Here is a 27,445-nt window from a genome sequence, read left to right on the forward strand (position 1 = left end):
CCACTCAGCCTTCTGCGGTGACTTGGCTGAGTGAGAAGGAGGGCCTGGGAGAATTAGGCGAGCCTTTCAGAGGCAGATCCTGAGCTGCACCTCCGAGTCCTCAGCCCCTCTGGCCTCTCAGGGACTTTGTGTACCGGCTTCTCCACACCCAGAGCTGTGTGCCTCCCGCAGAGTTAATCCTCCTTGGAAATTCAGAGGTTATTTGCTCGTAACTGAGCGTAAAAGAAAGATGAAAACTTTCTTAGAGGAAATCATGCTTTATGTTATGTGAAACAGCTCCTTGAGGCTTTGCAAATCACTTAAACCATTTTTCCTGTCTCACCTTTTATTATTCATGGTTCTTCCTTTAAAAATTGCCAGCTGCCTGCACTAGAGATGTAATTAACAGCAAAAGATAACTCACGGATCTGTCGGGTAGGTGTCTGCGTCCTGCCCTCCTCCGGCTTCAAGCCTCTGGACGCCCTCCTTGTTAGCAGAGGCAGGGCCCGCGGGCTGGACTGCAGCCCTAGATGTCCCCATGCGGCTGATGGCAGTGTCCACGGCAGTTCTCCCTGGGGAAGGGCAACCTTCCCCTCTTGGCGGGTGAGCCCACGGCCGCCCCTCGGGGGGGAGTCATCTGCCATGAGATAGTTTCGCTTCATGTCTCTTAGCGATGTGCCCACTGACTGCAGTGCCGGCCGCTGTACTTGTATGAAGAGATCCTGATGGACATGTTTTTCTCCTGAAATGCGTCTCCATCTGGCGAGGGTGAAGGGAAAGAGAGGAGGGGTTTGGGAGAGACGAGGTGGGGGGTATAGATCCAGTTCAGGCAGCTTTTCATTAAGGCAGAGGGAGAGCCTTGAAGCTGCTTGAGGTTTGGACGGTCCTGGGGTGGTGATCCCGCTCCTGAGCTGAGAGCCGTGAAGCCAGCATCCCTGGTTTTCCCGCCACAAAGCTCGGTCCAGCCTTCTCTTTGACTCAGCAGGCAGGCACACGGGTGGGTTGGCCAAGCTGAGCCCCTTGGCAGAGGCAGCATCGGTAAACTTGTCCTGAGCTAAGTGCACATTCAGGTCAGGACTTTAAGTCCGGTGGAGAGTAGAGGCGGACTCAGCAAATGCTTTAGACAGTGTCACCGGGAGCTCACATAGCAGGCGTTTGGGTGTTTATTCAGCCAAAGCTCGTAACTGCTTCCTGCCTGTGTGCACCTTGCGAAGCTCCCGAATCGGAAGGGCCCTGCGACGCCATGCTTGGTGCTTAAATCTGCATTCAGTTTTGACTTTATGAGCTGCCGCGCTTTATTTAGAGGTGTTGTGAGAAGACACAACATGACAACAAGGTGCGAAAACAAATGTCACAAGTGTGAGAGGCACACACCACCCCCAGCCAGTCTTGGTGGCACACGCGCTTTTCTTCCCCAACACCGGTGTTTTGCAGACATGGGTGTGTGAGAGGAGGGTGTGGAGAGAGGGAGGAAGGGGAAGCATGGTTAAGATTCAGTTCTGATTTTTATATTTGGAGTCTGTGAGATGCTCAGGAAATACTGAGTAGGTGGGTGGTGGGTGGGTAGGTGGTATATGGGTGAATGGTGGGTGGATGGATGGGGGGTGGGGAGGTGGATGGATGGATGGATGGTGGATGGGGGGTGGGTAGGTGGTATATGGGTGAATGGGTGGATGGATGGATGATGGATGGGTAGGTGGGTAGACGGGTGGGTGGATGGATTGACGGGGGGTGGATGGGTGGATGGAGGTGGGTAGGTGGTATATGGGTGAATGGGTGAATGGTGGATGGATGGATGGATGGGGGGTGGATGGCGGCGTGCTGGACGGTGGGTGGCTGGGTGGCGAGTCGGGGTGGGTGGGGAGTCTGACCCGGGGCTGAGGACTCCGGCAGGCTCGTCCTCCAGCTGGCCCAGCACACAGCTCGGCCCTGGCCAGTCTCTGACGCTTCTTCCCTCGTGAACTCTCTTCCAGGGCTCTATCGGATTTCCTGGATTTCCTGGCGCCAACGGAGAAAAGGGCGGCAGGGTAAGGGCCGCCTGGTCTCTGCCCAGGCAGTTTGTCTGCTGCCTCGGTGTTAGCGAGTCTGTTCTCCAACACACCCTGTTTATTTCTCACCCACTTTGCTGCCAGAACTGCTTTCCGGAACAGCTGACCTGAAGTCTTTACACTGCGCACTGGTGGCTCTCGGATCGCTGGGTCGGGCGGGAGTGCGATAGATCAGGCAGCCGGCCAGAGAGGGAGGCGTGAGGAGGACAGTGCTTTCTCACACTCGCCACGATAGCAGCAGCTCTCGGGTCACTGGCGAAACCCAGACTCTCCTCTTGCAGCCCAAATGACTCATTTTAAAAGGCGGGGAGAGGCCCTTGCTCTGTGCTGACGTCTCAGGGAGCCCCTCGTCCAGGGTCCGGGCATGCCCCTCCTCTTCCTGGGCTGCCGCCGTCACTGGACACCTTCTGGAGGGCAGCGGGCCTGGTTTCCCTCCATTGTCATGGAGTGTGAAGGTGATCTAAGGGCCCAGACTGTGGGGCCGTCCCCCCAGCCTCCCCGGCCCAGGCCCTCCAGTGGGAACTGCCCTTAGCGGCGTCACGCGAGGCATCCTGAGCACTGCTCCCGGCTGAATGGGATCAAAAGGTCCACTTGGGCCTTCGGACGCTGAGCTGCTTGTCCACAGGCGTCTGGGTGTGCAGAGCAGGCCTGGGCGGGTCCTCCCTGCCCAGACGGACGGGCTGCCCCCGTTAAGTGCTCACTCCAATGACCGTTACTGTCTTTGAGCTGAGACAGCGCGATCTCTGGAAAGCATGGGGGAAGACCTAAAGCCGTCCGCAATCCACGTAGATGGCCGTGTTTGCCAGATTCAGGAAGAGAAGACGGGGCTTCCTGAGGGCAGGCTGACCGCGCGACACAGGGGCCACGGTCTGTCTGGGTGAATCAGTGTCTAGCCGCGTGTGCACGTCTGTCTGTATCTGCGTGTTCGTATCACGTCTGTATTGTGTCCTTGCTACGCACCTGGGTGTTGCTATCTGTGTCGTGCCCACGTCTGTGTCTGCACTTACATCTGTCCGTGTGTCTATCACCCACCTGCCTACCTGTCTGTCTCGTTCTTCCCGGTGGGGACGGCCTGACTAGCGTCTTGGGGAAAGGCGGTCACTCGTGGAAAGTAGCAGTCCAAGGTCTGTAAAAGCAGAGGAACCTCAGAGCCGCAGAGCAGGCAGCCTGGTGCTGGAGAACAGGGCCTTCCACACCACGTTGCCGAGAGAATCCCCAGGAGGGGCCATGACGGCTACTGGAGGCCTGTGATGTGACCACCACCCCTTTGCATGGAGGAGCCAGGCTGGGGACGCCGTGGAGGCCTGGCTGTGGCCCCGGGACTGGCACTCTGCTCCAAGCCCTGCTCCCTTCTCCCGCCCCTCAGCCACTCCACCCCCGAGCTGAGAAGGCCGGGCAGGTGCCTGGATGCCCCCGGCCCCCACAGGCCGTTGTTCCAGGGCATCGGCATGCGGGTCACCGCGGTCATCACTGCGAATGGGTGGTTGGAAAGCAGAAAGGCCTGGAACCGGGGACTCGCTCCTGGTCTGAGAGTCCGACTTGGTTCCCAGGACCTGAAGCCTGGACACCTCGAGGAAACCGTCTACTTTGGGACTTATGCAGATGCGTCTGAGGGCTGGGCTACTGGGCGTGACAGGTGGCGTGTGTGCTGACATGCGTATGCCCCCGTGTGTGGGCTGCCTGAGAGCCGGCAGGTCTTCCGTCCACCTCGTCCTGGCCTCTCTGGAGGGGCTGGCTGGGCCGGCGGACCGCTGGCCGGGAGGTCCACGTACAGCTGGCTGTCACGTGACCATTGATGGCTTGTCCCTATCACTGGCCTGCACCCCGGGCCCAGGCAGGGTCCCCACCGGACCGGCTTGGGAAGAGCTAGCCCGTTAGCAACACCACCTGCAACCCGAAGCTTCCATCACCAGCTTAGGGCGTCTCAACTCTAGTGAGGCCAGTTCTGGGAGGGCCCCTGCCTCCCCTGCAAAGCCACGCTGACAGGCGCTCACGGGGGGCTTGCTGAGGGGGCCGTGGGTGGGGCATCTTCTGTCCAGCGGCCTCCGTCACCAGGATGCAGAATCTGGCTCCATCTACGAGCAAACAAACCTGGTAAGGCTGGTGCCACCTGGGAGGCCGATGGACTCCGAGGCTGAGGCTGGGCAGTTTGTTTAGGTTGGAACTAAGAGCTGGTCAGGCTGCAAGATCAGAACCGTGATCCAGGTCGTGCTGTGGATGGAGGCTTGGCATGAGCTGCCATGCCAGCTGGACTCACCCACAGACGCCAGGAAGTCACCCGGGGGTGAGCCTCGGTGTCTCGCTGGTGGGAGCCCATCAGTTGAAGAAAGCAGATGTTTCATTAATTCTCATCGGCAAATATTTATTTGAAGCCAAGAGATACTGCCGCCCAATGAAAGCAGCGAGACCAGCGTGCATTGTTAAAAGCTTCATAATTACCTCATCATCATAAACGGTTTTATTAAATTCCTTTCAAAACGGGAGGCTCTGGAAAGCAGTTTTGATTCTGGCAGCAAATGAGTGAAAGATGGTGAGAGGAAATGTATTAGGTGGTCCTTAGCAATGCAGATCCATCTTGGGCTTTGTCATTAGAAACCGGGAAAAAAAAAATAATTCCGGAAGATGAATGGAGAAGCAGTGGAGATGTAGGGCCACGATCCATCCATTACTCGCACACGCCGTAGGGAAACTGCACTTACCGCTCTTACGTCTCTGCTTTGGGGAAAAAAAATTGCAGGGCATTTGTTTTCCGTGGTTTGGAAAATGCAGAACAACAGAGAGAAGGAGTCTAAATTCTATTAGAAGAGAAGCAAATGACTCTTGGATATATGATTTATATATTAAATTGCAAGTTTGTTTGTCTGCAGAGCCTGTTGAAAATTTAATGGCTAATATCCTTAACTGTAGCGGAAGTAAATTATGTCTGAAAGGGGTTGACTTTCTCCTCTTGTAGTGATGATGCCTCCCCACCTCCAATGCAGTGAGAGATGAAGAGGGAAGGTTGGGTGGAGGAGGGAAGGGGCGGGGAGTGGATGTTTTGAGGGGACGAAACCAGAGAAGCGTGGTGAACATCCCTCGGGTGGCAGAGGGAGCTGGGTTTCAGAAGGCCCGCGTGCAGAGGCGTGAGGCTGGGTGCATTGCCCGAGAGGTGCGTCCTGCCACCCTGAGACGTCTCCCTTTAAAGCCAAGATGAGGGGGCGGGCCTTTCTAGCTTGACTTCCAGTGGTCTCTGCATCACCCACGCAGTGGCAGACGTGCTGCGTGACTGACTGACACCCTTCTCTGATTGCAGGGTACCCCTGGGAAGCCGGGACCGCGGGGGCAGCGAGGCCCGACGGTAACCCTGGGCGGCCTCCAGACTGGGCGCGGGTGGTGGGGCGCCTGCCTGGTGGGAGTGGGGATGAAGGCATCGCGCACGCAGGGTTGGGGCCCACCTGTCTTCTCTTCTGTTTGTCCAGGGCCCACGAGGTGAAAGAGGCCCGCGGGGCATCACCGGGAAGCCTGGCCCCAAGGTGCGTGTGCGGTCTCCTCTGTGGCCCCAGCCTGACCCCGAGTTCTTGGTGCTGTCCACCCCCACAGAGGGGGCCCCACGGCCTTCTCCACTGTAAAAATAAAAGAATGAAAGGAGATTTCTTGGGGGTATTTAAGAAGGAGCTGGTTGAGTTAGGTGAGGTCGAATCACAGAGGCCACCTGGGGCCACCGCAGTGTGGAGGTCAGGCCCATCCAGGCTTTGGACCAGTGTCCCCCAGCTCTGATGGGGAGGCCTCGTTTCTTTTCTTCGAGAGGGCTTTGGAAGAGACATCTTGCCGGGTCTCTAAAGAAAGTTCTTTCTGCCCCTGCGAGAGTCCAAGCCCACCTCTAAGGCCTCTTCTCCCACCCTGAGGCCTTGACACCAACTCCTCCAATCGGCATAGAAGCAGACGTCGGCCAGGAAGCAGGCCCGTCCTCTCCTGCCCTGTGCAGGGCGTGATTCCAGCGCACTTTGCTGCTAAGGAGATAGGCCCGCGGCTGGTGGGGGTGGCGAGCCAGGCAGGGGCAGAGCAGGCTGGGGGCTGCCCGAGTCCCTCTGCGATGAGCTCTGGGCCCAGTCGCGCCCCCGGAGGCTGACTGCATGCTCAGCTGCTGCAGGCTCCTGGGTGGGCCCTGGGACGCAGCCTGCGTCCCGTCTCCTCGTGAGCTTTGGCCCCTGGGGGGAGCCTGGCCTTTGTCCCAGCGCAGCAGCACGTTCTCCTGGGAGTGTCTCAGCCCCGGCGAGGCTGGCTCTGTGCCGGGTGTGTGTGCAGAGGCGAGGATCGCCCAAGGCTAGTGTGCTCTGCTCCGTGCAGAGGCGGGGTGACTCCAGAGGGCACAGGGGCGCTAGGCGATTCTGCACCTGTGATGACATCATGGGCCAGGGTCTTTTCATCAAAAATAGTTATGACAGGAATAGTAATACTAAGCTTTTCTTGCTCTTTCCTGCCTTCCCAGGGCAACTCTGGCGGCGATGGCCCGGCTGGCCCTCCTGGTGAACGGGTAAGCACCTGGACGCGTCCAGGAACACCCCCAGGAGCATCTGCAGGGGAGCTGCCTTCCCTCAGCGGCCCCCAGCGTTGCTTCCTGGGTGGGCAGGGCAGCCAGCCTTCGACTCTGGCGAAGGAGGGTGGTTCCTAAAATCCAGAGGTGGCTCGGGGGTGGCCTTCCCCGGGAGTAAAGTCTTTGCTGTTGGTTGGAGGTGATGACCCCATCTGCTTGGCCCTGGCCTCGGGGCTTGGGGTGGGGGGTGGCTGAGATGTCAGGAAATCGAGGCCTGGGCCCCATGCTGCCCCAAGGGGCCTTCTTGTGTGACGGGACTTCCTTTTCACATTGGTGACGGCAGGGCTGCAAAGAGCTTCTCGAAAGTCGTGGGGGTCAGGGAGAGCTTGAAAGTCATGGGGGGCTGGGAGAGCTTCTCGAAAGTCATGGGGGGCAGGGTGGCCGTGCCTGTGCTCAGAGGTCCAATGGTGGGGCCGCCGGGCCCACGTGCTGGGGAGATGCCTGTCCTCATACTGGCTCTTGTCTGTCCCCAGGGACCCAACGGACCACAAGGACCCACGGGGTTCCCTGGACCAAAGGGCCCCCCGGTGAGTACCGCATGTTCCCTGTGGGGCCGGCCCAGGGTGTCCCGGAGACGCTGGTCCTTCCCCACGGCTCCGGCCTCCAGGCAGCAGGCTCAGGGGAGGGGGCCAGCCCAGGAGCTCTGGCTGGGGGTGCAGTTTGGGGCACACGGACCCCTCTGACATCAGACCATCATGACTGTCCAGTCGGCCCTGGGTCAGGGTGGTAGCGCTCTCACGACAAATGGCCGCAAGCCCAGCCCCTTAAAACCACAGAAACGTGTTCTCTCCCGAACTCCCGGGGCCGGGGCCCGATTTCTGCCCAGGAGGCCTCTCCCAGCCCCCAGCCCCCCTGGGCTCGTGGACCCTCAGCCCCCCTCCGCCTGCATCTTCGCCTGGCCTTCTCCTCCTCCTCTGTCTCACATTCTCTGTCTCTACCCTGGATGAGGGCCCAGCCTAACCCAGCCAGACCTCACCTTGACCTGATCCCGTCTGCGGAGACCCTGTTCCCAAATGAGGCCAGGGTCGCAGCTTCAGGCGGTTAGGACCTCAGCCTGTTTTTCCTGGTGGTGTTGGGGAGGGGCACAGCTCAGCTCGCAGCAGAGAACAGTGTGTTTCCTCTGAGAAGGAAAAGCCCCTCGTCGCGGGAGCTGCTGCCTATCGGGACGCGTGTGGGCGCAGGGGTTAGGGAGGAGCTCGACTTCTGCCCCACAGGGACCTGGGCCCAGTGCCTCCTGCGGCCGGGCCTCGGGGGCTGCTCGGCTTCTCCCCGTGGGAGGCAGCAGTGGCCCTCAGGCTGGATGTAAGGGCTTGAGGGGGCGGTGCCCAGACCCAGGCTCCCGGCAGTGCTTGTCGGTGTGACTTTGCCGTTATCACCTTGGAAATGAAATGGTAGCTCTTGTCCTCTGGGGTGGCACAAAGTCCCGAAGGTGTGTGTGTCTCGGAACGAGATGAAGCTTCCCTCCTTTGCTTTCTGCAGGGGCCCCCAGGCAAGGACGGGCTCCCGGGACACCCTGGACAGCGAGGCGAGACGGTGAGTGTGGGCAGCGCCGGGGGATGCAGCCGCTGCCCCTGACCTTTGCTGCTGGTCAGCTTGGGCAGCGCTGAGGCTCAGCCTCAGGAAGCCCCCCGGGGGCCGGCCGGCTCCTGTGGCCGCGGGATGCGCCCCGTCTGGAGGGAGCTCCACGGCCTCCGAGCAGCCCCTTGGCCTCTGTGTGTGAGGGCAGGTGTCGGCTTCAAGCCGGCCTGGCCAGCCTGGCCCAGGGTCACACGTGCAACCATCGTGATGCCAGTGAGACCTGGAGGAGCAGCCCCCGCCTCCCCCGGGAGGGTCGGAGCGCAGCCAAGCGCACAACGCATGCCTCTGAGCTGGACACTCTTGGGAAGGCCCTCTGTCTCCAGCTTGTCCCACTTTATGCCGCCCCCAGCCCTGTCTGTCCCGGCCCTCTGGCCTCGGGGGGATGGCAGGGAGCCAGAAGGCTTCCCCCAAGCCCCCTTTTCAGGAAGGGGGACAGGCGGCCGCGGGTTGGAGCTTGGGCCCTTGGCTGTGCTCAGGGTCAGCGTCTCTGCTGTCACAGGCTCAGCTTGGCCTTGCCCTGACCTGTAGCTGTGCTCGTGACAATCTTCAACAGCTGGACTCAATGGGCGCCCACGTTTCTTAGTTCTAGAAAAAGCACTGGGGTCACTTCCTGGTCCCGGGAGCCACGGGGGATTCGACCGAGCTTCATGCGTGTCCCCCCCAGGCCTGTCCCTGGGAAGGGCATGGGCACACCTGTGACCTTGGGGCTCCCCGCCCTGGACAGCTAGGGTTCGCAGCACCTGGTGACCTCCTGGCCGCCGTAGTGGTGGAGGCTGGCCCACGGGAAGGCCCCCTTGTGTCTGCGTCCGGCGTCCGTGTGATCAGAGATCTCTGAGGGACTCTCCCAGGAGGAGCCATCCCCTCGAGAAGTGTGATCCTTAACAGCACACTTAACATGTTCTTGGTGCCGCTTAAAAACATCCCTTTTTGGCGCGTGGTGATGAAGAGTCCCCTACATTTGCCGTCCTGGTGCTCAGTGGCCGATAAAGAGTTTACGTTGCTCTTTTGTTTCTGGAGAAAAATTAAAACACCCTCAGCTTTGCAGGTTTTTCTCTAATGCTTTCCTGAGCAGACCAGACGGAAGGTTTCTCATCTCACGGTGTGAGCTTTCACCTCTGCCTCGTTCTGGGAAGAGGCTGGCCGAGTGATTAGGCCGCTTGTTTTGCTGGCAAAGTAGGGCAGGTTCTTCCTCCCCCTCCACCATGCCTGGCTGCCCCCAGAGACTCAGGGGCACCCCCATCTGCGCCCGCCTGGGGTGGCGCGTCCTCTGGGGTCAGTCCAGACGCCCTGCAGAGAGGTCCTCCTCAGGGTGATGACCTGTGCTTTCGTTAGAGAGCTGGAGACACAAGAGGTCGTGGCGCCTCCTAAACGCAAGCCCGGAGCCCGCTCGTTACAAGGGGCTGGAGACGGACCCCAGCCTCAGCCGGCGTGGGCGTCCCCCCAGCGGACCACGCGGCAGGCCCTCCTTGCCTCCGCGTGGGCACAGCTGCCCAGCCCCCGGAGCAGGGGCGATGCCTTCGATCTGTCCAGCATGCCTTGTTCTGACCCTGTAAAGGCTGCTGGCCTTGCGGCTAAGATCGAGTGTAGTATGGGGGCTTCACAGCTGGCTCGGTGGTAAAGAATACGCCTGCCGAGGCAGGAGGCACGAGAGATGCAGGTTGGATCTCTGGGTCGGGAAGATCCCCCGGAGTAGGAGATGGCTACCCACTCCAGTACTCTTTCTGGAAAATTCCATGGACAGAGGAGACTGGTGGGCTACAGTCCATGGGGTCACCAAGAATTGGACACGACTGGGCACACAAAGGTCGCCTGCAGGGACGCCGCCTCGGCTACGGCCGTGTCAGTCCGGTGGATGCGGCTCGGCTGGGCCTAAAGAGGGAGCCCTCCCAGACTCTGCCGTGAAGCTGCCTCTGCTCTGGGCCTGCACGTTCCGGCGGCTGAGCATCACGCGTCCCTCGGCTGCACGCTCACCGGCTGCCGTGCGCTGGGCCAGAGGTCCTTGCCCGTCAGCCCCATGGGCAGCTGGCCCCGCGGCTCTCGCTGCAGCCTTAAACGAGCCGCTTCCCTCTCCGGACGCTGTAGAGTTTCCACTGAAAGCCTCCCGGGCGCAGCATCTGCACGTCTCCCCCGGCGTCACGTGGCGCCTGCAGATGGCATCTTGTCCGCACGTGCCGAGCTCCGTGGATGTGCCGGAAATGAAACCTGCGGGGCTCTGCCGTCAGCTTCGCCTCTGGGGGAGAGCGTGTGCAGAGCAGACAGGCGGCCGGGTCTGTGCCAGCGAGCGGAGCAGAAACAAGCGATTCCTGTTGAGTTGAGCTAAGAATACCTCCCAGCTGCCGCACTGTAGAAATGGCAGGTCCCCGCAGCGTCCGGATTTCAATCAGTGCCGTATAAAACCGCCTTCCGGCCCCGTGGGCCTTGGCGACACCAGCAGGACAGTCCCCGCAAAGTCACTAATGAGCTGCAGCCCAGAGGTGGCTCCTGAGTCCAGTTTCCAGTGGCTGGGTCACTGAGTCTGCTCAGAAAGCGGACGCTTAGTGATGTGAGGAAGATGAACAGTTATCGAGTATATTTCTCAGTGCAGGGCGGGGTGATGGAAGCAGCCAGTGAAACAAACCTGCCTGGTTTCCTGACCTTCCTAAATTTATGCAAAGCGGAACAAGAGAAATGGCCCTTTTAAATGAGGTCCCGGACATCCACTGTTTGGGGGTGGGGTGAGGGCTGGGGGTGACCTTCTGTCCGCCGCTTCAGCCGTCTCAGCAGGCTGACTCTCTCTTCGCAGGGTTTCCAAGGCAAGACCGGCCCTCCAGGCCCTCCGGGTGTGGTCGGCCCTCAGGTGAGACGCAGCCCCCGCTGGCATCCCTGGGCATCCCGGGTCCCCGCCCACTCGGGAGACACCGTCACGCTCAGGGCAGAAGATCCCTGCATCCTCCGGGTGCGGGTGCAGCCAGGGCGTCATAAGGCCTAGAACGCGGGTTCAGAGGCGCAGGTGCAGAGATGGGGAGTGATCGAGTGACGCGATCGCCTGACGTGGCGGTGAATAAGATACTGACCCAGGAAACGAGGGTGCGCCCCCACCCTTCCCGGCACGGGGCTTCCCCCGAGGGCCAGGAAATGCAGGCCCTGCGGGCTTCATCAGAGACGACACGCAGGACCACAGTGGGGCCCAGGCAGTGGCTGGTGAACAGCACCCCCAGTGTGCTTTGCTCTTTCTGGGTTTTTACCAGAAGGAGACCTTCAAAGGAAGGTGATGGTCTGGTGGGCTCACAGTGGCCCTTCGCCTCTGCGATGAGGCTGTCCTTAGACTGAGGCAGAGAAGGTTACTTTCTTGCATGTCCCTGGAACATGTTTGCTGGCTGACACGCTTTTTCCCCACAGGGTCCCACTGGGGAAACTGGTCCCATGGGCGAGCGTGGCCACCCTGGGCCCCCGGGCCCCCCCGGTGAACAGGGGCTCCCGGGCCTGGCCGGGAAAGAAGGGACGAAGGTGAGTGGCTGGGACCTCTGTCCCGGCGGACTTTCCTGGGGACGGTTTCGGCCCTTGATCTTTGTCCTTCTGTTGCTTTTCTCTGATGAATGGGTGATTCTCAAGCAGCTGCTCTTCATGCCGGTGCACCCACTCAGACCAGGGCCTCAGCTCCTCTCCGCTCACTTTGAGGGAGGGCCTGAGCTGACCAGCTGCCCGCACAGGGATGATGGGGGCTGCGGACCACCTCTTCCCCAGGGCACCCGGAGTGGCCGCCCACCCATTCCCAGAAACGGGCATAACTCTGACGCTTCATGTGTCTAAGCTGAAGTTAGTGGAAAGTGACCCTTTAAAAAACTCTCCACGTTAAGGCATGAAAGTTGTCGTTCCGTCGCTAAGTCGTGTCCGATGACTCACAACTCCAGGGACTGCAGCACGCCAGGCTTCCCTGTCCTCCACTACCTCTCGAAACTTTCTCAGACTCATGTCCATTGAATTGGTGATGCTATCTAACCATCTCATCCTCTGCCACCCCCTTCTCCTTGTGCCTTCAATCTTTACCAGCATCAGGGTCTTTTCCAATGAGTCGGTTCTTTGCATCAGGCCAAAGAATTGGAGTTTTAGCTTCAGCATCATCCTCCCAATGAATATTCAGGGTTGATTTCCTTTAGGATTGACTCGTTTGATCTCCTTGCGGTCCGAGAGACTCTCAAGAGTCCTCTCCAGCACCACAGTTCGGAAGCATCAGTCAAAGAGTAAATAATAAAAAAACCCATCCGCAGACTGGGCTCCCCAAGCTGCTGGTCCTAACTTCCTGTTTTTGCATAAAAACGAACGGCCCTCTTCTTTCAGCTTTTCAGTGAGGGACTCGGGAGAGATAAGTTCTCCAGCCCTTTGCGTGACCACATACAGGAAAGTAAACTTGAAGAGTAATCAAAGGGTGAGAAGGTCACACACACGCATGTGTACGTATGCAGGCATACATGATGGAGTACAAACATATGCATGTGTGTGTGTGTATAACGTAGAGACAGCCATTCAGCCATAAAGAAAGCTGCCTGAGTTTGGAAAGGACGCCCCTACTCTCCCATGTGGGACCCCAGAGAAAGTCCTAGAAGACGTCCTTAGTGAATTCCAGGGAAGGTACATGGTCAGACAGAGAAAACGTGGTTCAGGCTCGAGACGAATATCTTGAGCGGCGAGTCCATTTCAGGCAAAGCTTCCAGTGCTTTGGCCACGGAGTTCTTCACCTGAACCAGTTTTACGAGGATCCCCAGGTTCACGGGAAGGACAGGCGTGAGGGCCCTCAGCCCCTGCTCGGGCCGCCGTGGCCCTGAAGGATGTGGCGGGGAGCAGGACTCCACGGATCATGATTGGAGTCCCAGACAGAGTCGGTTCCCACACCACACGCGGGGCCAGCAGGCCACACAGGCTCCCAGGCGTGAGCTCCAGCACCCAGACCCATCAACCAGTGAAGCAAGTCAAGACCCAGAGGTTCCTTTTAAAGCTGTGAGCCCTGGGAAGCCCCCCTCCAGCCCAGTTCCCCAGTGGATCTAGAAGACCAGGCCCCACCCACTCCCCATCCACCGGGGCCACGGGTATCGCCCGAAGCTGACCTGTGGCCCTGATTCCAGGGAGACCCAGGCCCCGCCGGCCTTCCTGGGAAAGACGGTCCCCCCGGGCTGCGAGGCTTCCCTGGAGACCGAGGACTTCCTGGTCCAGTGGTGAGTGAGGGGTCTGCGGGGGGATGGGTTGGATGTCCCCCCATGGGGAGGCTTCTCCCCGCGGCCCCCTCTCACACCTTGTTGTTTTGCAGGGGGCACTTGGACTGAAAGGTAGTGAAGGCCCCCCCGGCCCGCCAGGCCCCGCGGTGAGTGTACTGGCCCACCACAAAGCCTCTCCCACCCTCTCCCTCCAGGCCTGCTCTGCAGGAGGGCAGGTGTCCCGAGGGCTGGGGAGCACACACACCGGCTCTGGCGGTCCCCCGGGGGTCCTGGGAAGGCTGTGGAGGAAGAGGTGGGCTCGGGATGAGTGTGGCCAGCGTGCCTGAGCTGCCAGCCAGTGAGGAAGGCCCGGGGAGGGGCCGTGCTGTGTGAGGGAACTTGGAGGGCTGGGAGTGGACGAGGCCTGAGTGGGCCCCCCGAGCCTGTGGAGGTGCTCAGCGTGGGTCCAGGCCTGGCACAGCCCACATGGGCACACGCAGCTCCAGGGCCTCGAGCCGGGCCGTCCACACGCCCAAGGCCGCTCAGGGCAGAAGTGACCCAGCACAGGCAGGAGGCCCAGCCCCCGGAGCTGTGCTGTCTGTTTTTTTAAGTGGATCCCTCCCAACCGTGAGATTCAGCTACACGAGCCCTAAAGATTCAGACCTTCGAGACCCCGGGCTATGGTCTGGGGGACTCAGGGGCCACGTGAGGCTGTGCCCAGAGACCCCGCTCTTGTTTGACTCTTTACGGGAAAGTGACATCTGCTTCACTTCCCCCTTAAAACAGGGCCCACCCGACAGCCCCCACTCATCTGCTCAGGTGGGGGCTTCAGGAGCGGCCCTGGCCCCTGGCTGGGGTTGAGGGGGACCGTGAAACAACACCCCCTTCCCCCTGAGTTAGGGGCCATTTGAGAGAGATGACGATGGGGAAGTCAGGTGGAAGTGAGGTGAAAAGTCTTCTTCCTTCTGATAAAGGTTGGGAACAGGATGCCTCCCGGGGAACCGGGGTCCTCAGTGCTGACCCCTAGAATTAGTCCAGGTGCCCACCTGTCAGTCCTGGCCTGGGGCCAGAGCCTCCCCCATAGAGCGGACAGCGTGGAGGAGCCGGGCGGCCAGTGAGCACCCCGGGGGCAGGCAGAGCCCACAGGGCCCAGTAGGTGCCAGAGTCCCAGAAGAGGTCCCTCTGGGCCAGGACTTAGGGAAGAGGTGTCCTCAGACACTCTGCGGGGACTTGGAATCATGGGAGGGGCTCAGAAACAGCCTCAAGCTCTAGACCCGATAGTCTGTGCTCACTCGGGCCCTGGGGAGTGAGGGGGTGCATGGTATGGTGGGGTGGGTCTTCAGGAAGTCATACCCACGCAGTTGGAGAGCCTTTGAAATAAACCACTTTCTTGCCTCGCCCAGGGATCTCCAGGGGAGAGAGGTCCTGCCGGTGCCGCCGGGCCCATTGGAATTCCAGGGAGGCCCGGGCCCCAGGGGCCCCCTGGGCCGGCTGGGGAGAAAGGCGCCCCTGTAAGTACTGCCCCGGAGGAGCTGGGTCCCTGCTGTGTGCTGCGCTCCCTGGGCATCTCCCTGGGGTCTGTGGGAGGGGGGTGGGTGGTGAAGTTTGCGATGTGTGCCCAGCTGTCACGGCTGAGGTCCGAGGGCGGCCAGATGCTTCCCCAGAGTGGTCTGAGCTGGAGGGGTGCTCAGGGGGTATCCGGGCCAGGCTCACTGGTCAGGCCTGTGCACCTGTAACCTGGGACATGCAGTCCAGGGCCGGGGGTGGGGGCGGTTGGAGACTCTGTCCAAATGTAGCCTTGGGCCCGGTCCAGGCTCTGGGGGCCCCAGGAGGATGGGGCCCCCACCCCGGCCTGGGTGAGCGTGGCGGAAAGGTGGATATTTGGGATGGCGCTTGCTGTGTTGGCCTGGGGGCAGGTGTGGAAAAGAAAAGGGACAGGCCGCCTGGTGGGAAGATAAGCAGCCTCTTCCCAGACGCCCGGCAGCCGCCGCTCCACACCTGATGCGCCCTGGCGTGGCTGTCCCCGCCGGAGGCTTTGTGAGAGCTCAGGTGGGGGCTGGTGTGGAGTCTCACCTTCCATGAAGGGGGTTAGAGACCCTTCGTATCTGGTCAGACGTGCCCTGGGAAGCTGACTGCCAGCCTCTCTCCCCCAGTGTCTCCCTAAACGCCCCTTCGTGCCCAGATGAACCGTCACCCCAGCCACATTTGATGGGTGCGTCATGATTGTTTAAACGCCCACCTGCCCTCACACTCACTCACCATGGAGACAGAGTCCAGCTCAGAGCTCCTCTCCGAATGGCGAATGCCACAGAAGTCTGAGTTCCAGGGGGAAGGGCTGCCTGGATGACGTCCCATCGAGTCAAGACATTGAGGATTGATTTCTGTTAGAGAGGGTGGTTTCCTCATGGGTTTCCCACAGCTCAGGGGTAGAAAGAGGGCCCTGGCTGCCTTCCCGGCGAGAAGTCCACACGGGAACCACGCTGGGCACGTGGCGCATGGCCGACCTGTCCAGCGGGCCATCGGCAGTTCTGAGGCATCCAGTCCATCCCCCAAGGCCTGCAGGACCCAGATCCCCCTGGGCTCTGCCTGAGCCCCCCTCCTCTGCATGCTCAGTGCGGGTGGGGTCCACACAGCACACGAGCCGGGTAGACACGGCCTGGGCTCGCTGTTTCAAGAGTCGGAGCTTGAGCAGAAACCTCCCAGGGTGGCACGGTCCGAGAAAAGCTTGTCACGGTCCCAGCACAGCCATGAGGAGAAAAGGCCAAGAAAGGTCAGGTGTCGTGTCGGCAGGAAGATTCCACCCGGGCCACGGGCTGCCTGGGCATGTTCTGGCTTAACTGAGGAAGAGCCTTTCCGAGGGCTCTCAGTCGAGGAGCAGGGCGTGAATGTGTGGCAGGACAGGGAAGGGGGTGCAGGAGGAGGGCGGGCACGGCGAGGCCCGCCAGCGACTGTGAGGCCACTCACTTTCCCGTCCGCCTCCCCTCCTGCTTCCATTCCTGGCTCTGTCGGGAGACGGGGATCCTGGTTTGGGTGAGAAGGTACCGGCTGCTCACGGGGTAGCACATGGCTGGCAAAATAGAGCAAGAACTCAGTAAGGATCGTTTGGGATAACCAAGGGGCGATTAGGAAAGTGAACTAAAACTGTGAGGAAAAGAAGATGGGTGGGTGTGTGTGTGCGCGTGCACGCACGTGTGTGTGTGCATGTGTGTGTGGGTGCATGTGTGTGCGCGTGCACATATGTGTACCTGTGTGTGCATGTGTGTGTATGTTTATGTGTGTGTGCACTCGCATGTGCTGTGTGCGTGCGCGTGTGTGTGTGTGCGCGCGCATGCACATGCGTGCGTCTGTGTGCCTGTGGCCTTTGGCCGGAGGACGAGCTGCTGGCAGGATGCTCCCGCGATGGAGCTGCCTTTGAACAGTCGTCCCCTCTCCTCTCTAGGGCGAGAAGGGGCCACAAGGCCCAGCTGGCCGAGATGGTCTCCAGGGCCCCGTGGGGCTCCCCGGTCCCGCTGGCCCTGTGGGCCCCCCTGGAGAAGACGGAGACAAGGTAAGAATTTGGAGAAGCCCCCGCCCTGTCTCAGAGCCCTGCTTGGCCCAGCCTGGCCCACGCCTGCAGGTCGGGACTGGACGGGGGTCCTTTCAAACCAAGGGACGCAGGCACTGTAGGGGCTCTGGTGACAGGGACCCCGTGCTGTCCAGCCGGTGTTTTTGGCGTTAGTGGATGATTTTGGAATAGCTCCCAAATAGCGGTAACGAATGAGATCTCTGACACATTTGAGGGGACTCAGACAGTGCTTCCTTCTTGTGTAGTTTTGATGTCATCAAAGACACCTGCTGTAGCAGCCAGAGCAAGGACAAGTACTCTAAATCATTCCAGATTCCAAACCTGTGGAGCCGAGTTTAATGAGGTTTTACTCAGTTTCTATTTTTAAATGTCTCCACTTGAACCATCAAGGCCCCCTTTCGTTAGGAATATGCTTTATAATCTGATGCTGTCACTGCAGCGTTGTATCTTCCGTTTAATGAAATCAGAGGAATTCAGCTCTCTGGTTTAGCTTCCCATTTGTGAGACCCCTCCGGTGACATTTCCGACTTTATCACCTCTGCAGTGTTGATTCCCGGCCTCTCGGGGTGGGAGACGGCCTGGCACAGCAGAAACACTGAGGGGTTTTAATAGTTCCGGAGGCATAGTAATTGAGTCGTCTTTATTACACTGTCCTGTCATCCGATTTGACGAAGTAAATATTTCCATCACGATTTTTTGCCACACTCTCAAATCTACTACAATCCTGCAAAGCGTAAAATCAAGGTCTTATCTCTTCCAGCTCTCTCATTAAAGAGGAAATCAAATTAATATATGGAAATGTTTCATCTTAGGAAAGTTAGAGGTCCCCCTGGGGAGGACATGGTTCTCACTCTCTAAGAAAAATTAATCGCGGGGAGCAGAGAACGTGCAAGCGGCCACTGGGCCGTCTGACGGGTCTTTCCCGTTTTCCCGCAGGGAGAGATTGGAGAGCCAGGACAGAAGGGGAGCAAGGGAGACAAAGGCGAGCAGGTGAGGGGCCCCGGCACAGCCACGGCTCAGGGCCACGCGCTCGGCTCGGTGCAGCCACGCTTACAAGGTAACCGGCCTTCCCTGGCGGCTCAGTGGTAAAGCATCGCCTGCGATGCAGGATGTGCAGCAGGAGCCACAGGTTTGATCCCTGGGTCGGGAAGACCCCCTGGAGGAGGGGACAGGCACCCACTCCCGTCATCTTGCCTGGAGAATCCCATGGGCGGAGGAGCCTGGTGGGCAACAGTCCGTGTGGTCACAGAGTCAGGCACGACTGAGCGACTCAGCACCAACAAGGAGATGCCAGCACTCACACCCGTGACCGATGGGAGCCGGGTGATGGGCTTTCCGCACCCCCCCCCCCCCGGTGAAATCGTGTGTGTGCCTGTGCACATGTGTGTGGGCATGCACAGGTGTGTGTTAGACGTGTAAGTGACGCACGTCTGTGAGTGAATCCCTTATTACCCGATGAGCAGAAAGCCCTCGCAGGTTTTGTGAAGTTAAGCAAACGGAGCAGGTTTGTCCTTGAGGATTTGGGTCCCACGGACGTAGTCACCGCCCCTCAGCGCTGAGGGCTGCGGGACATTCCAGTAGCGGCAGCATCCTGACCAAATGCCTCTTAATTTTCCCTGAAACAAAATTCTGCTGAGAACTACGAGTGCTGTCGTGGGGCTGCAGCTGCTCCCGGGGCCGCGGAAGGAGGCCTGCAGTGCAGGCTTCTTCGCCGGCGTGTGTGTCCCGGGCGGGCAGGGCCCCGTATGCCTCCAGCGCCAGCCCGGGGCGGGTCAGGCTCCCTGCACACTGCGGCCTCTCCCCCGTGCTCCCGGGGCTGACAGTGGAACGTGCTTGGGGGTGCCCTGGGGGCGGCAGTGAGCGCCAGGTGTGGCCTTCGGAGTCAGGCCCTCGCTCAGCCGTGCGGGAGCCCCCTGACCTCAGGTCTGAACGGGGTCTCCACGGCCCGTGTCACGGGTGTGTGATGGGGCTGAGGTGGTGCACAGGGCCCTCTGGCCACCCCCGACTGCACACGCTCAAGGCTGGACCCCGGGCCTCTTGCATTCCAGAGCCGCAGCCTGGCCGGGGTGGGGCCCGCACGGGTGGGGCCCGGGTGAGCTGGGCCGCCAGCCCCCACACCAAGTGGCCTCAGCAGCGACTCAGGAGCCACCACCTCTGTCTCTTCCCCACAGGGTCCACCAGGGCCTACAGGACCTCAAGGCCCCATCGGACAGCCAGGCCCCTCCGTGAGTATCCGCAGTTAACGGCCCTCGGAGACGCCGATCCTTTGGGCTGCTGTGGTCCACTTCTGGTCCTCAGCACGCTCATCCGTCTCCCCGCAGGGAGCCGATGGCGAGCCAGGACCTCGGGGCCAGCAGGGCCTCTTTGGGCAGAAAGGCGACGAAGGTCCGAGAGGCTTCCCCGGGCCCCCGGGCCCTGTGGGGCTGCAGGTAACAGCGGAGCTGGCACATAGCTGGGTTGATTCCCCACATCTGTGCTGTGCCCCCCGGCCCTCACAGCCCTGCCCTCCCCTCCTGTCCCTCCCTCCTTGACGTATATACCCCATCCACGCCGTGTGTAAGACAGGCAACTAACAAGAGCCTAGTGCGTGACTCAGAACCCTGCTCGAAGCTCTGTATGACCTAAAGGGGAAGTAAGTCAAAGCACGAGGGGCTGTGTGTCCACAGAGCTGACTCACTTTGTGTACGGTTGGCCCCAACGTGCCGTTGCAAAGCAACTGTAGTCTAATAAAAATTTTTAAAAATGGGGCTACTAAGGAGAGCCGCAGGGCCTCCTCCACACACCTGAAGCGCTTTGGATTCGCAGAAATCCAGACATTCCCAGCTTCGCTTCTCGTCCCCCGTGGCATTTGTTTTCCTGCTCATTGTAGAAGACGTTGGAAACTACTGATCAGTCCAGGCGCTCAGTCGTGTCCGACTCTTTGCGACCCCATGAATCGCAGCATGCCAGGCCTCCCTGTCCATCACCAACTCCCGGAGTTCACTCAGACTCAAATCTATTGAGTCAGTGATGCCATCCAGCCATCTCATCCTCTGTCGTCCCCTTCTCTTCCTGCCCCCAATCCCTCCCAGCATCAGTCTTTTCCAATGAGTCAACTCTTCGTATCAGGTGGCCAAAGTACTGGAGTTTCAGCTTTAGCATCATTCCCTCCAAAGAAATCCCAGGGTTGATCTCCCTCAGAATGGACTGGTTGGGTCTCCTTGCAGTCCAAGGGACTCTCAAGAGTCTTCTCCAACACCACAGTTCAAAAGCATCAATTCTTCGGTGCTCAGCCTTCTTCACAGTCCACCTCTCACAGCCATACATGACCACAGGAAAAACCATAGCCTTGACTAGACGGACCTTAGTCGGCAAAGTAATGTCTCTGCTTTTGAATATGCTATCTAGGTTGGTCATAACTTTTCTTCCAAGGAGTAAGCGTCTTTTAATTTCATGGCTGCAGTCACCATCTGCAGTGGTTTTGGAGCCCCCAAAAATAGTCTGACACTGTTTCCACTGTTTCCCCATCTACTTCCCATGAAGTGATGGGACCGGATGCCATGATCTTCGTTTTCTGAATGTTGAGCTTTAAGCCAACTTTTTCGCTCTCCTCTTTCACTTTCATCAAGAGGCTTTTTAGTTCCTCTTCACTGTCTGCCATAAGGGTGGTGTCATCTGCATATCTGAGGTTATTGATATTTCTCCCGGCAATCTTGATTCCAGCTTGTGCTTCTTCCAGTCCAGCGTTTCTCCTGATGTACTCTGCATAGAAGTTAAATAAGCAGGGTGACAATATACAGCCTTGACATACTCCTTTTCCTATTTGCAACCAGTCTGTTGTTCCATGTCCAGTTCTAACTGTTGCTTCCTGACCTGCATACAGATTTCTCAAGAGGCAGGTCAGGTGGTCTGGTATTCCCATCTCTCTCAGAATTTTCCACAGTTTATTGTGATCCACACAGTCAAAGGCTTTGGCATAGTCAATAAAGAAGAAATAGATGTTTTTCTGGAACTCTCTTGCTTTTTCCATGATCCAGCAGATGTTGGCAATTTGATCTCTGGTTCCTCTGCCTTTTCTAAAAGCAGCTTGAACATCAGGAAGTTCACGGTTCACGTATTGCTGAAGCTTTGCTTGGAGAATTTTGAGCATTACTTTACTAGCGTGTGAGATGAGTGCAATTGTGTGGTAGTTTGAGCATTCTTTGGCATTGCCTTTCTTAGGGATTGGAATGAAAACTGACCTTTTCCAGTCCTGTGGCCACTGCTGAGTTTTCCAAATTTGCTGACATATTGAGTGCAGCACTTTCACAGCATCATCTTTTAGGATTTGAAATAGCTCCACTGGAATTCCATCACCTCCACTAGCTTTGTTTGTAGTGATGCTTCCTAAGGCCCACTTGACTTCACACTCCAGGATGTCTGGCTCTAGGTGAGTGATCACACCAACATGATTATCCGGGTCGTGAAGATAGATATGAAACTACTGATAGATTATCAGAAAACGGAACCAGACTGGCTTCTGAGTGCATGGGCAAACACCTTCGAAACACCCGTGCACAACACACACACACAGACACACACAAGCACGTGCATCCTTCTATTTGGTTTTCACAATATCTGAGTCATATTGTATGCATAGAGCGTTCGGACCAGGCTTTCGGCTTCTGGTTACAGTACAAGTCACGTCAGATGCCATTAAATATTCTTTGAACATGTCACCTCTTATTTATTTTCAAAAACATGACTCTTAGTCACTGCCTTGTGTCCCAGCATATGGTGGTGACATAATTGATTCCGGCAGCTCCCTGCTGGTGGCTCATTAGGCTTTATTGTCTTATGGGACACTCGCAATAAGCACCGTGTCCATAAATCCTTGCCCACTTCTCTGACTCTCTCCTCGGGCTAGTTCTGAGACGGGATCTCGGAGCCGTCCTCATGCGTAGCTGAGATGCGCATCCCCGAGGCTTTTGGGGCGCTCAGCTGGGAGGCAGCGGAGGTTGGGTGGGCGCTGGAGCCGTGCCCACCGGCCGAGTGTCTGACGACCTCCTGTTCTCAGGGTCTGCCGGGACCTCCTGGAGAGAAGGGCGAGACGGGTGACGTGGGTCAGATGGTGAGTGGGGCCGCTCGTGGGGTGCGGGCTGTGGCAGAGCTGGCATTTGGGGGGAGGCCTGCCTTTGCTCTGGGCTCAACGGCTCCCCTTCTCCAGGGCCCGCCAGGTCCCCCCGGCCCCCGAGGACCCTCCGGAGCTCCAGGTGCAGACGGGCCACAAGGACCCCCCGGTGGAATAGGCAACCCCGGAGCCGTGGGAGAGAAGGTGACGCATGGCCTGTGACTGTCCTGGCATGTGAGCGTGCATGCGTGTGAGCGTGTGTGTAGAGACACACAGATGCACTACTGGACTGTTCTGCCACACGCATCTTGAAACCTGGAAGAGCGGGCGGTGGGCCTGGGAGCCCCGCCCCCCACCCAGGGCAGCCTGGGCCGGACTTCACACAATGTGACCCCCAGCAAAGGCCGCCGCCCCCGCTCCGAGGTCGGCTCCGACAGCCGTGGTCGTCTGTCCTTGACGTGTGTAGCTGCTCCCGTTTCCCTCAAGTCCTGCCATCTCACAGCCCTGGGTCCTCGTCATCTGATCTGGTTCATGCTGGGGCCTGGGCCCTGGAGGTGTCTGAACACTTTGGGTGTATGTGCGTGCATACACATGTACATAGCTTACACGTGTGCGTGTGGCAGGCCCTGGAGATGACGCCTGAGCACACTGTGGGTATGTGCGTGCACACATGTGTACATGCTTTACACGTGGGTGTGTGCGTGTGGCGGGCCCTGGAGATGACGCCTGAGCCCATTGGGTGTATGTACGTGCACACGCGTGTGGTGGGCAAGACGGCACCAGAGTCTGACTCCACCTAGGCCCAGGAGTTCGCACTATCTCAGAGCACTGATCCCAGCTTCTCGGGATAAAAGGAAGGAGGTGGACGCATTCCCTGCACACCTTCCAGAACTTTCTGCTGAAGTCTGGCCATTCAGTTGAAACCAGTGTCCCATCGCTGCTCCCTTTTTATAATAGGAGGGTCACAGGGGAGCACGCCTGCTGAGCCCACCCGTGACGGCGGGCAGTCTCTGCTGGGGGGGCCGCGTCCTCCCCCCAGCCGCCACGGTGTGCCCCCCCCACCCGCAACACCCCCCACCAGCTCTGCTCCTTAGCCAGCAGACCCAGGGCACCGGGCTTTTCTCCGTCCGCCTCCGCCCGCTGTCCCCCCGCACCCGGCCTCTCCCGGTCGTCCTCCGGAACGCCTGGGAGCATCCCTTTCTGGGGGGAGCCATCCCTGACAGCCCACGCCCCTCCACGCGTGTCACACACTGGCGCGCGCCTCACTGTCACCACAGTGTCCCTGGACTCCTCACCTGTGTCCCCTCCAGTCCTGGGAGCCCCCAGGAGGACAGCGACCGCTGTCTCAGCCCCGTCCCTGCGCCCCACCCCAGCCCACGTCGGGGATGACCTGATGGGCGCCTGGCGTGGACCTCTGCTCCCATCACTGCTGTGACCACGTCGCGTTTCCTCCTTAGGGTGAGCCTGGCGAAGCGGGAGAGCCTGGCCTTCCCGGCGAAGGGGGCCCCCCGGTGAGTGAGTGGGCTCTGGGGAGGGGTGGGGCGTGGCGTGGACGGCTGCCGGGTGGGAGGGTCCCGCTGTACCTCAGTTTTCCCATCCGTGAAATGGAAGTCGTGTCTCCCTCTGTGCCTCCACCACGAGACTGCTGGAAAAAAGAGGGAGCGTGGTGGAGAGTGAGGGTCTGTGTTTGTGAGAGAGTGCCTGTGTGCATGTGTGTGAGTGTGCATGTGTACATGTGTGTGTGTGCATGTGTGAGAGTGTGTGTGTGCACGTATGTGTATGAGCATGTGTGTGAGAGCATGCATGTGTGCATGTGTGAGAGCATGCATGTGTGCATGTGTGTGAGTGCATGTCTGTGTGTGAGCATGCATGTGTACATGTGTGCGTGAGTGCCTGTGTGTGAGCGTGCGTGTGTGTGCATGTGTGAGCATGCATGTGTACGTGTGTGAGTGCCTCTGTGTGTGCATGTGTGTGTGCATGTGTGTGAACGTGCATGTGTGTGAACGTGCATATGTGTGTGAGTGCCTGTGTGTGTGTGTGCATATGTGTGTGTGTGTGTGCGTGCCTGTGTGTGAGAGTGCCTGTGTGTGTGTGAGTGTGCGTGTGTGCGCGCTGATGTTAGTGGTGAACGCCCGGGACAGTCGGGTGTGAGCCGCCCCTCCGTCCATGGTGCTCCGGCTCTGTCATGGGCCCACAAGCACGGGGCCCGCTGTTGTCACCTGTGAGCCCAGACCTGGGACATTCTTTCGCAGGTCAGATGCATGGTCTCTCCAGGCCCATGGGGGCTGCTCTCTGGCCCAGGGAGTGGCTGGTGGGTGGAAGTGTGCTGGGCTCCCTCCACCTGAGGGCCCCGGTGCAGGGGGCGGCCTGGGTCCCTGTAGCCCCCGGGGTCCACGCTGCCTGCTGTCTCATCAGGAGGCAGCCCTGCCCTAGTCACCTAGAAGCCGAGCCTTAGCCTCAGAGGCCCCGGGACACCAGTGGGGTCCCGAAACCCCTCACGGTGCCCGTGGGGCCGGACTCGTGGGGACTTGCCGGGGGCGGGGGCTCTGGAGGCAGCTGACCCACCAGGGGCCTGTGGCCTGGCCTTGGTCAGGGTGCTTCTGCTCCACATGGTGCCAGAGCGGGGCGGGCTGCAGGCTGGCTCTGGGAACACGCTCTCCACCTCTCCCCACAGGGACCCAAAGGCGAAAGGGGGGAGAAGGGCGAGTCAGGCCCCTCCGGTGCCGCCGGACCCCCGGGGCCCAAGGGCCCTCCCGGAGACGACGGTCCCAAAGGCAGCCCCGTGAGTACCAGGGGATGCTGGGCTCTCAGCAGCGTCCTCTCACTCCCGGGCCTGGGGGGCGCAGAAACTGCCTGACCCCTTGGGTCTGGGGTGACCCCCGGATCCTGAACTGGAACAGTGGAGAAGGGAGAAGAGACGGGCTGGGATGGGGCACAGCTCTGAGGCCACGTGCGTGGACTGGGCAGCTTCCTGGACAGAACGGGCTCTGTGCACGCGCCCCGCCCGGCCCCCGCCCTCCGCCCCGCCCCGCCCCGCCCCCCGCCCCGCCCCGCCCCGCCCCCGCCCTCCGCCCCGCCCCGCCCCGCCCCCGCCCCGCCCCCGCCCTCCGCCCCGCCCCGCCCCCGCCCTCCGCCCCGCCCCGCCCCGCCCTCCGCCCCGCCCCACCCCGCCCCGCCCCGCTCCGCTCCACCGAGGTCTGCCTCGCTTTGCGTCAGGAGGGTCTGCAGAGCATCGAGCCCTAGAGTTCAGGGTCCAGGATCAGGGTCAGCCACGGCCCCAGAAGCAGACATGTGAGCAGGAGGCTGCCCTCCGAGGCCTCCGGAAGGCGAGCAGCGGCCCTGCCTGGCCCGCTGTACAGGGAATGATGCTCTGGTGGGGAGCCCCCTGCTCTGGGGGGCCCCGAGGTGCCAGGCTGGCGGGAGGCGTGGGCCAGCCGTGTGGACGCAGCCCTGGGAGTCTGGCGCGCTCTGGGAGGGTGGCTGACGCTTCTCTTGCTCCGTTTCAGGGCCCCGTCGGTTTTCCCGGAGATCCCGGTCCCCCCGGAGAACCTGGCCCCGCGGTAGGTGCCCGAGGGTGCAGAGCTGGGGGTCCCCACGGCCCGTGATCTGCCTCCAGGCTCGTCTTTTCCCTTCCAGTTTCTTCTATTCTGCCTCTGCTCGGGGCATGGTGCTCAACCCTGTTCTGACAAGCACGCGAGGAAAGGCGTTTCCCCTCCGAGCACCCTGGGTGGTCACCCCTGGGTGGAGCTGGGTTTTGGGGTCGGGACTGGGGACCATTGGGTCCTGGTGCCTGAACTTGGGTGTGCCCAGGGCACAGAAGGAACCTGCTTTTGGTCCCACAGGGTCAAGACGGTCCTCCTGGCGACAAAGGAGACGACGGTGAACCCGGGCAAACGGTGAGTCCACCCGGGACCTCTGGGGCCCCGACGCAGCTTCTCAGGGAGGTGTCAGGCCTTGCAACTTGCTATGTTCATTTCACCCAGTTGCCTTAGAGTAGTGACCCAGGACCCTTGCGAGCTGGGGGCCCTCCTCCCAGAAGGGGAAATGCACCCCCAGGCCCGACGGTGGCTCTACACGCGAAGCCGGTGTCCACGACACCCCCCCAGGAGTCCACCCAGCATCATCAGGATCCCTGTTTCTGCCGGGTGGGGTTGGATGTGCTCCTCAAAAGGCTCTTCCCACGTGAGCCTCTGGAGCTGAGCTCACACTGGACGTGCCTCTCATCTCGTCAGGTTTCCGAAACATTGTTTGGAGCCGGCTTAGGGACACCGGCTTAGGGCCCCGAAGAGATGTCTGCCCTTCTACCACTTCCTGGCCGGTGACCCAGGGTCCACCTGTGCAGAAGGGGTGCCAGCCAGCTTGCTGGGAACCTTCCCCAGATGCAGCAGAGCTGCAGGCGGGGTGGGCCCCCACACTGCTGCCGCCCGAGGGCAGGGCAGGGCAGTCCGGGACCAGCCCCACTCAGGGCTGATTCTGCAGAAGACGAGATGGGCAATTTCGGGGCTGGCCGAGGACGGACTGAAAGCTCCGTGTGTTCCTAGCCTCAGATCCGCCCAGCCCCGCCGGGTCTTAGCTAACATCCTCGACTCTTAAACGCTCTGCTTTCTCCCACCCCAGGGATCACCAGGCCCTACGGGTGAGCCAGGCCCATCTGGGCCTCCAGGAAAAAGGGTACGTGATGCTGCCGGGTGCCCCTGCATGAAGCCTGCCCCTCCCCTGCGCTGCACGGACCCTGGGGCCCTGGGCAGCCCCAGGGAGGGGGACGGGCTTCTCTTTGAAGCTCGCTTCCTGCTCGGTGAGCTGCCACAGCATCCGATCTCAGAGCTGCCGGGTCGACGCGGCGCTCCTTTTAGGATGAGCTGACTGCGCAGACCTTCAGTGATGGCTGTCATGGGAGAATAAACACACCCACGAAGCTGAAAAAGCCCTTTTCCCTGTGGTCAGACCTTTGGAAAAGTCAGAGCAAGCAAATTGAATCACCCAGCAAACGGAACCATCCGTTGCTGGGGCGCAGTGACCGCGGCCACTCTGAGTGTGTGGGAGGGCAGGCCGCCGGAGTGCCCACCCCTCAGCCCAGCCCGCTGGCCCTTTCTGGGACCAGAGGCCCCGGGCCTTGTTCTGAAGGCCTGGGAGCAGCCCCACGCCCCGCCAGGCCTGTGTCCCACCGTGCTCAGCTGCCCTCTCGGCTTTTGGGAGCCCACTCGTCACGCCTTGCCCTCTTGCTCCCTCCAGGGTCCGCCCGGCCCCGCAGGCCCCGAAGGCAGGCAAGGGGAGAAAGGAGCCAAGGTGGGTGCTTTCCAGCCTGGCCGTGGCTGTGGCCGTGTGTAGGCCTCCCAGGGCGTGCCGAGGGCATGGTGGCCGCTTGAGGTCAGGGGGTGGAGAGGACTGGACGCTGAACACACAGAGGGGCTGGTGGGGTTCCGAGGGGCCGGCTCCATGCAGACC

General features: G+C 60.2%; 1 protein-coding gene across 2 annotated transcripts in view; it reads left to right on the forward strand.

Annotated features, from left to right (window-relative positions):
- COL5A1 (collagen type V alpha 1 chain) overlaps nt 1-27,445 on the forward strand; it is a 142,077-nt gene that overhangs the window by 94,153 nt on the left and 20,479 nt on the right. For both annotated transcript variants that reach the window (XM_052648745.1, XM_052648746.1), the window contains exons 32-54: nt 1,953-2,006; nt 5,320-5,364; nt 5,486-5,539; nt 6,496-6,540; nt 7,074-7,127; nt 8,080-8,133; nt 10,961-11,014; nt 11,557-11,664; nt 13,278-13,367; nt 13,460-13,513; nt 14,750-14,857; nt 16,786-16,893; nt 17,848-17,901; nt 19,083-19,136; nt 19,233-19,340; nt 21,947-22,000; nt 22,097-22,204; nt 23,458-23,511; nt 24,675-24,782; nt 25,507-25,560; nt 25,843-25,896; nt 26,618-26,671; nt 27,233-27,286. In XM_052648745.1, the coding sequence (XP_052504705.1) occupies nt 1,953-2,006; nt 5,320-5,364; nt 5,486-5,539; nt 6,496-6,540; nt 7,074-7,127; nt 8,080-8,133; nt 10,961-11,014; nt 11,557-11,664; nt 13,278-13,367; nt 13,460-13,513; nt 14,750-14,857; nt 16,786-16,893; nt 17,848-17,901; nt 19,083-19,136; nt 19,233-19,340; nt 21,947-22,000; nt 22,097-22,204; nt 23,458-23,511; nt 24,675-24,782; nt 25,507-25,560; nt 25,843-25,896; nt 26,618-26,671; nt 27,233-27,286 (1,584 nt within the window). The remainder of the gene's footprint in view (nt 1-1,952; nt 2,007-5,319; nt 5,365-5,485; nt 5,540-6,495; nt 6,541-7,073; nt 7,128-8,079; nt 8,134-10,960; nt 11,015-11,556; nt 11,665-13,277; nt 13,368-13,459; nt 13,514-14,749; nt 14,858-16,785; nt 16,894-17,847; nt 17,902-19,082; nt 19,137-19,232; nt 19,341-21,946; nt 22,001-22,096; nt 22,205-23,457; nt 23,512-24,674; nt 24,783-25,506; nt 25,561-25,842; nt 25,897-26,617; nt 26,672-27,232; nt 27,287-27,445) is intronic.

This window comes from Budorcas taxicolor, chromosome 11 (genome assembly GCF_023091745.1).
Source record: "Budorcas taxicolor isolate Tak-1 chromosome 11, Takin1.1, whole genome shotgun sequence".
Classification (NCBI taxonomy): Eukaryota; Metazoa; Chordata; class Mammalia; order Artiodactyla; family Bovidae; genus Budorcas; species Budorcas taxicolor.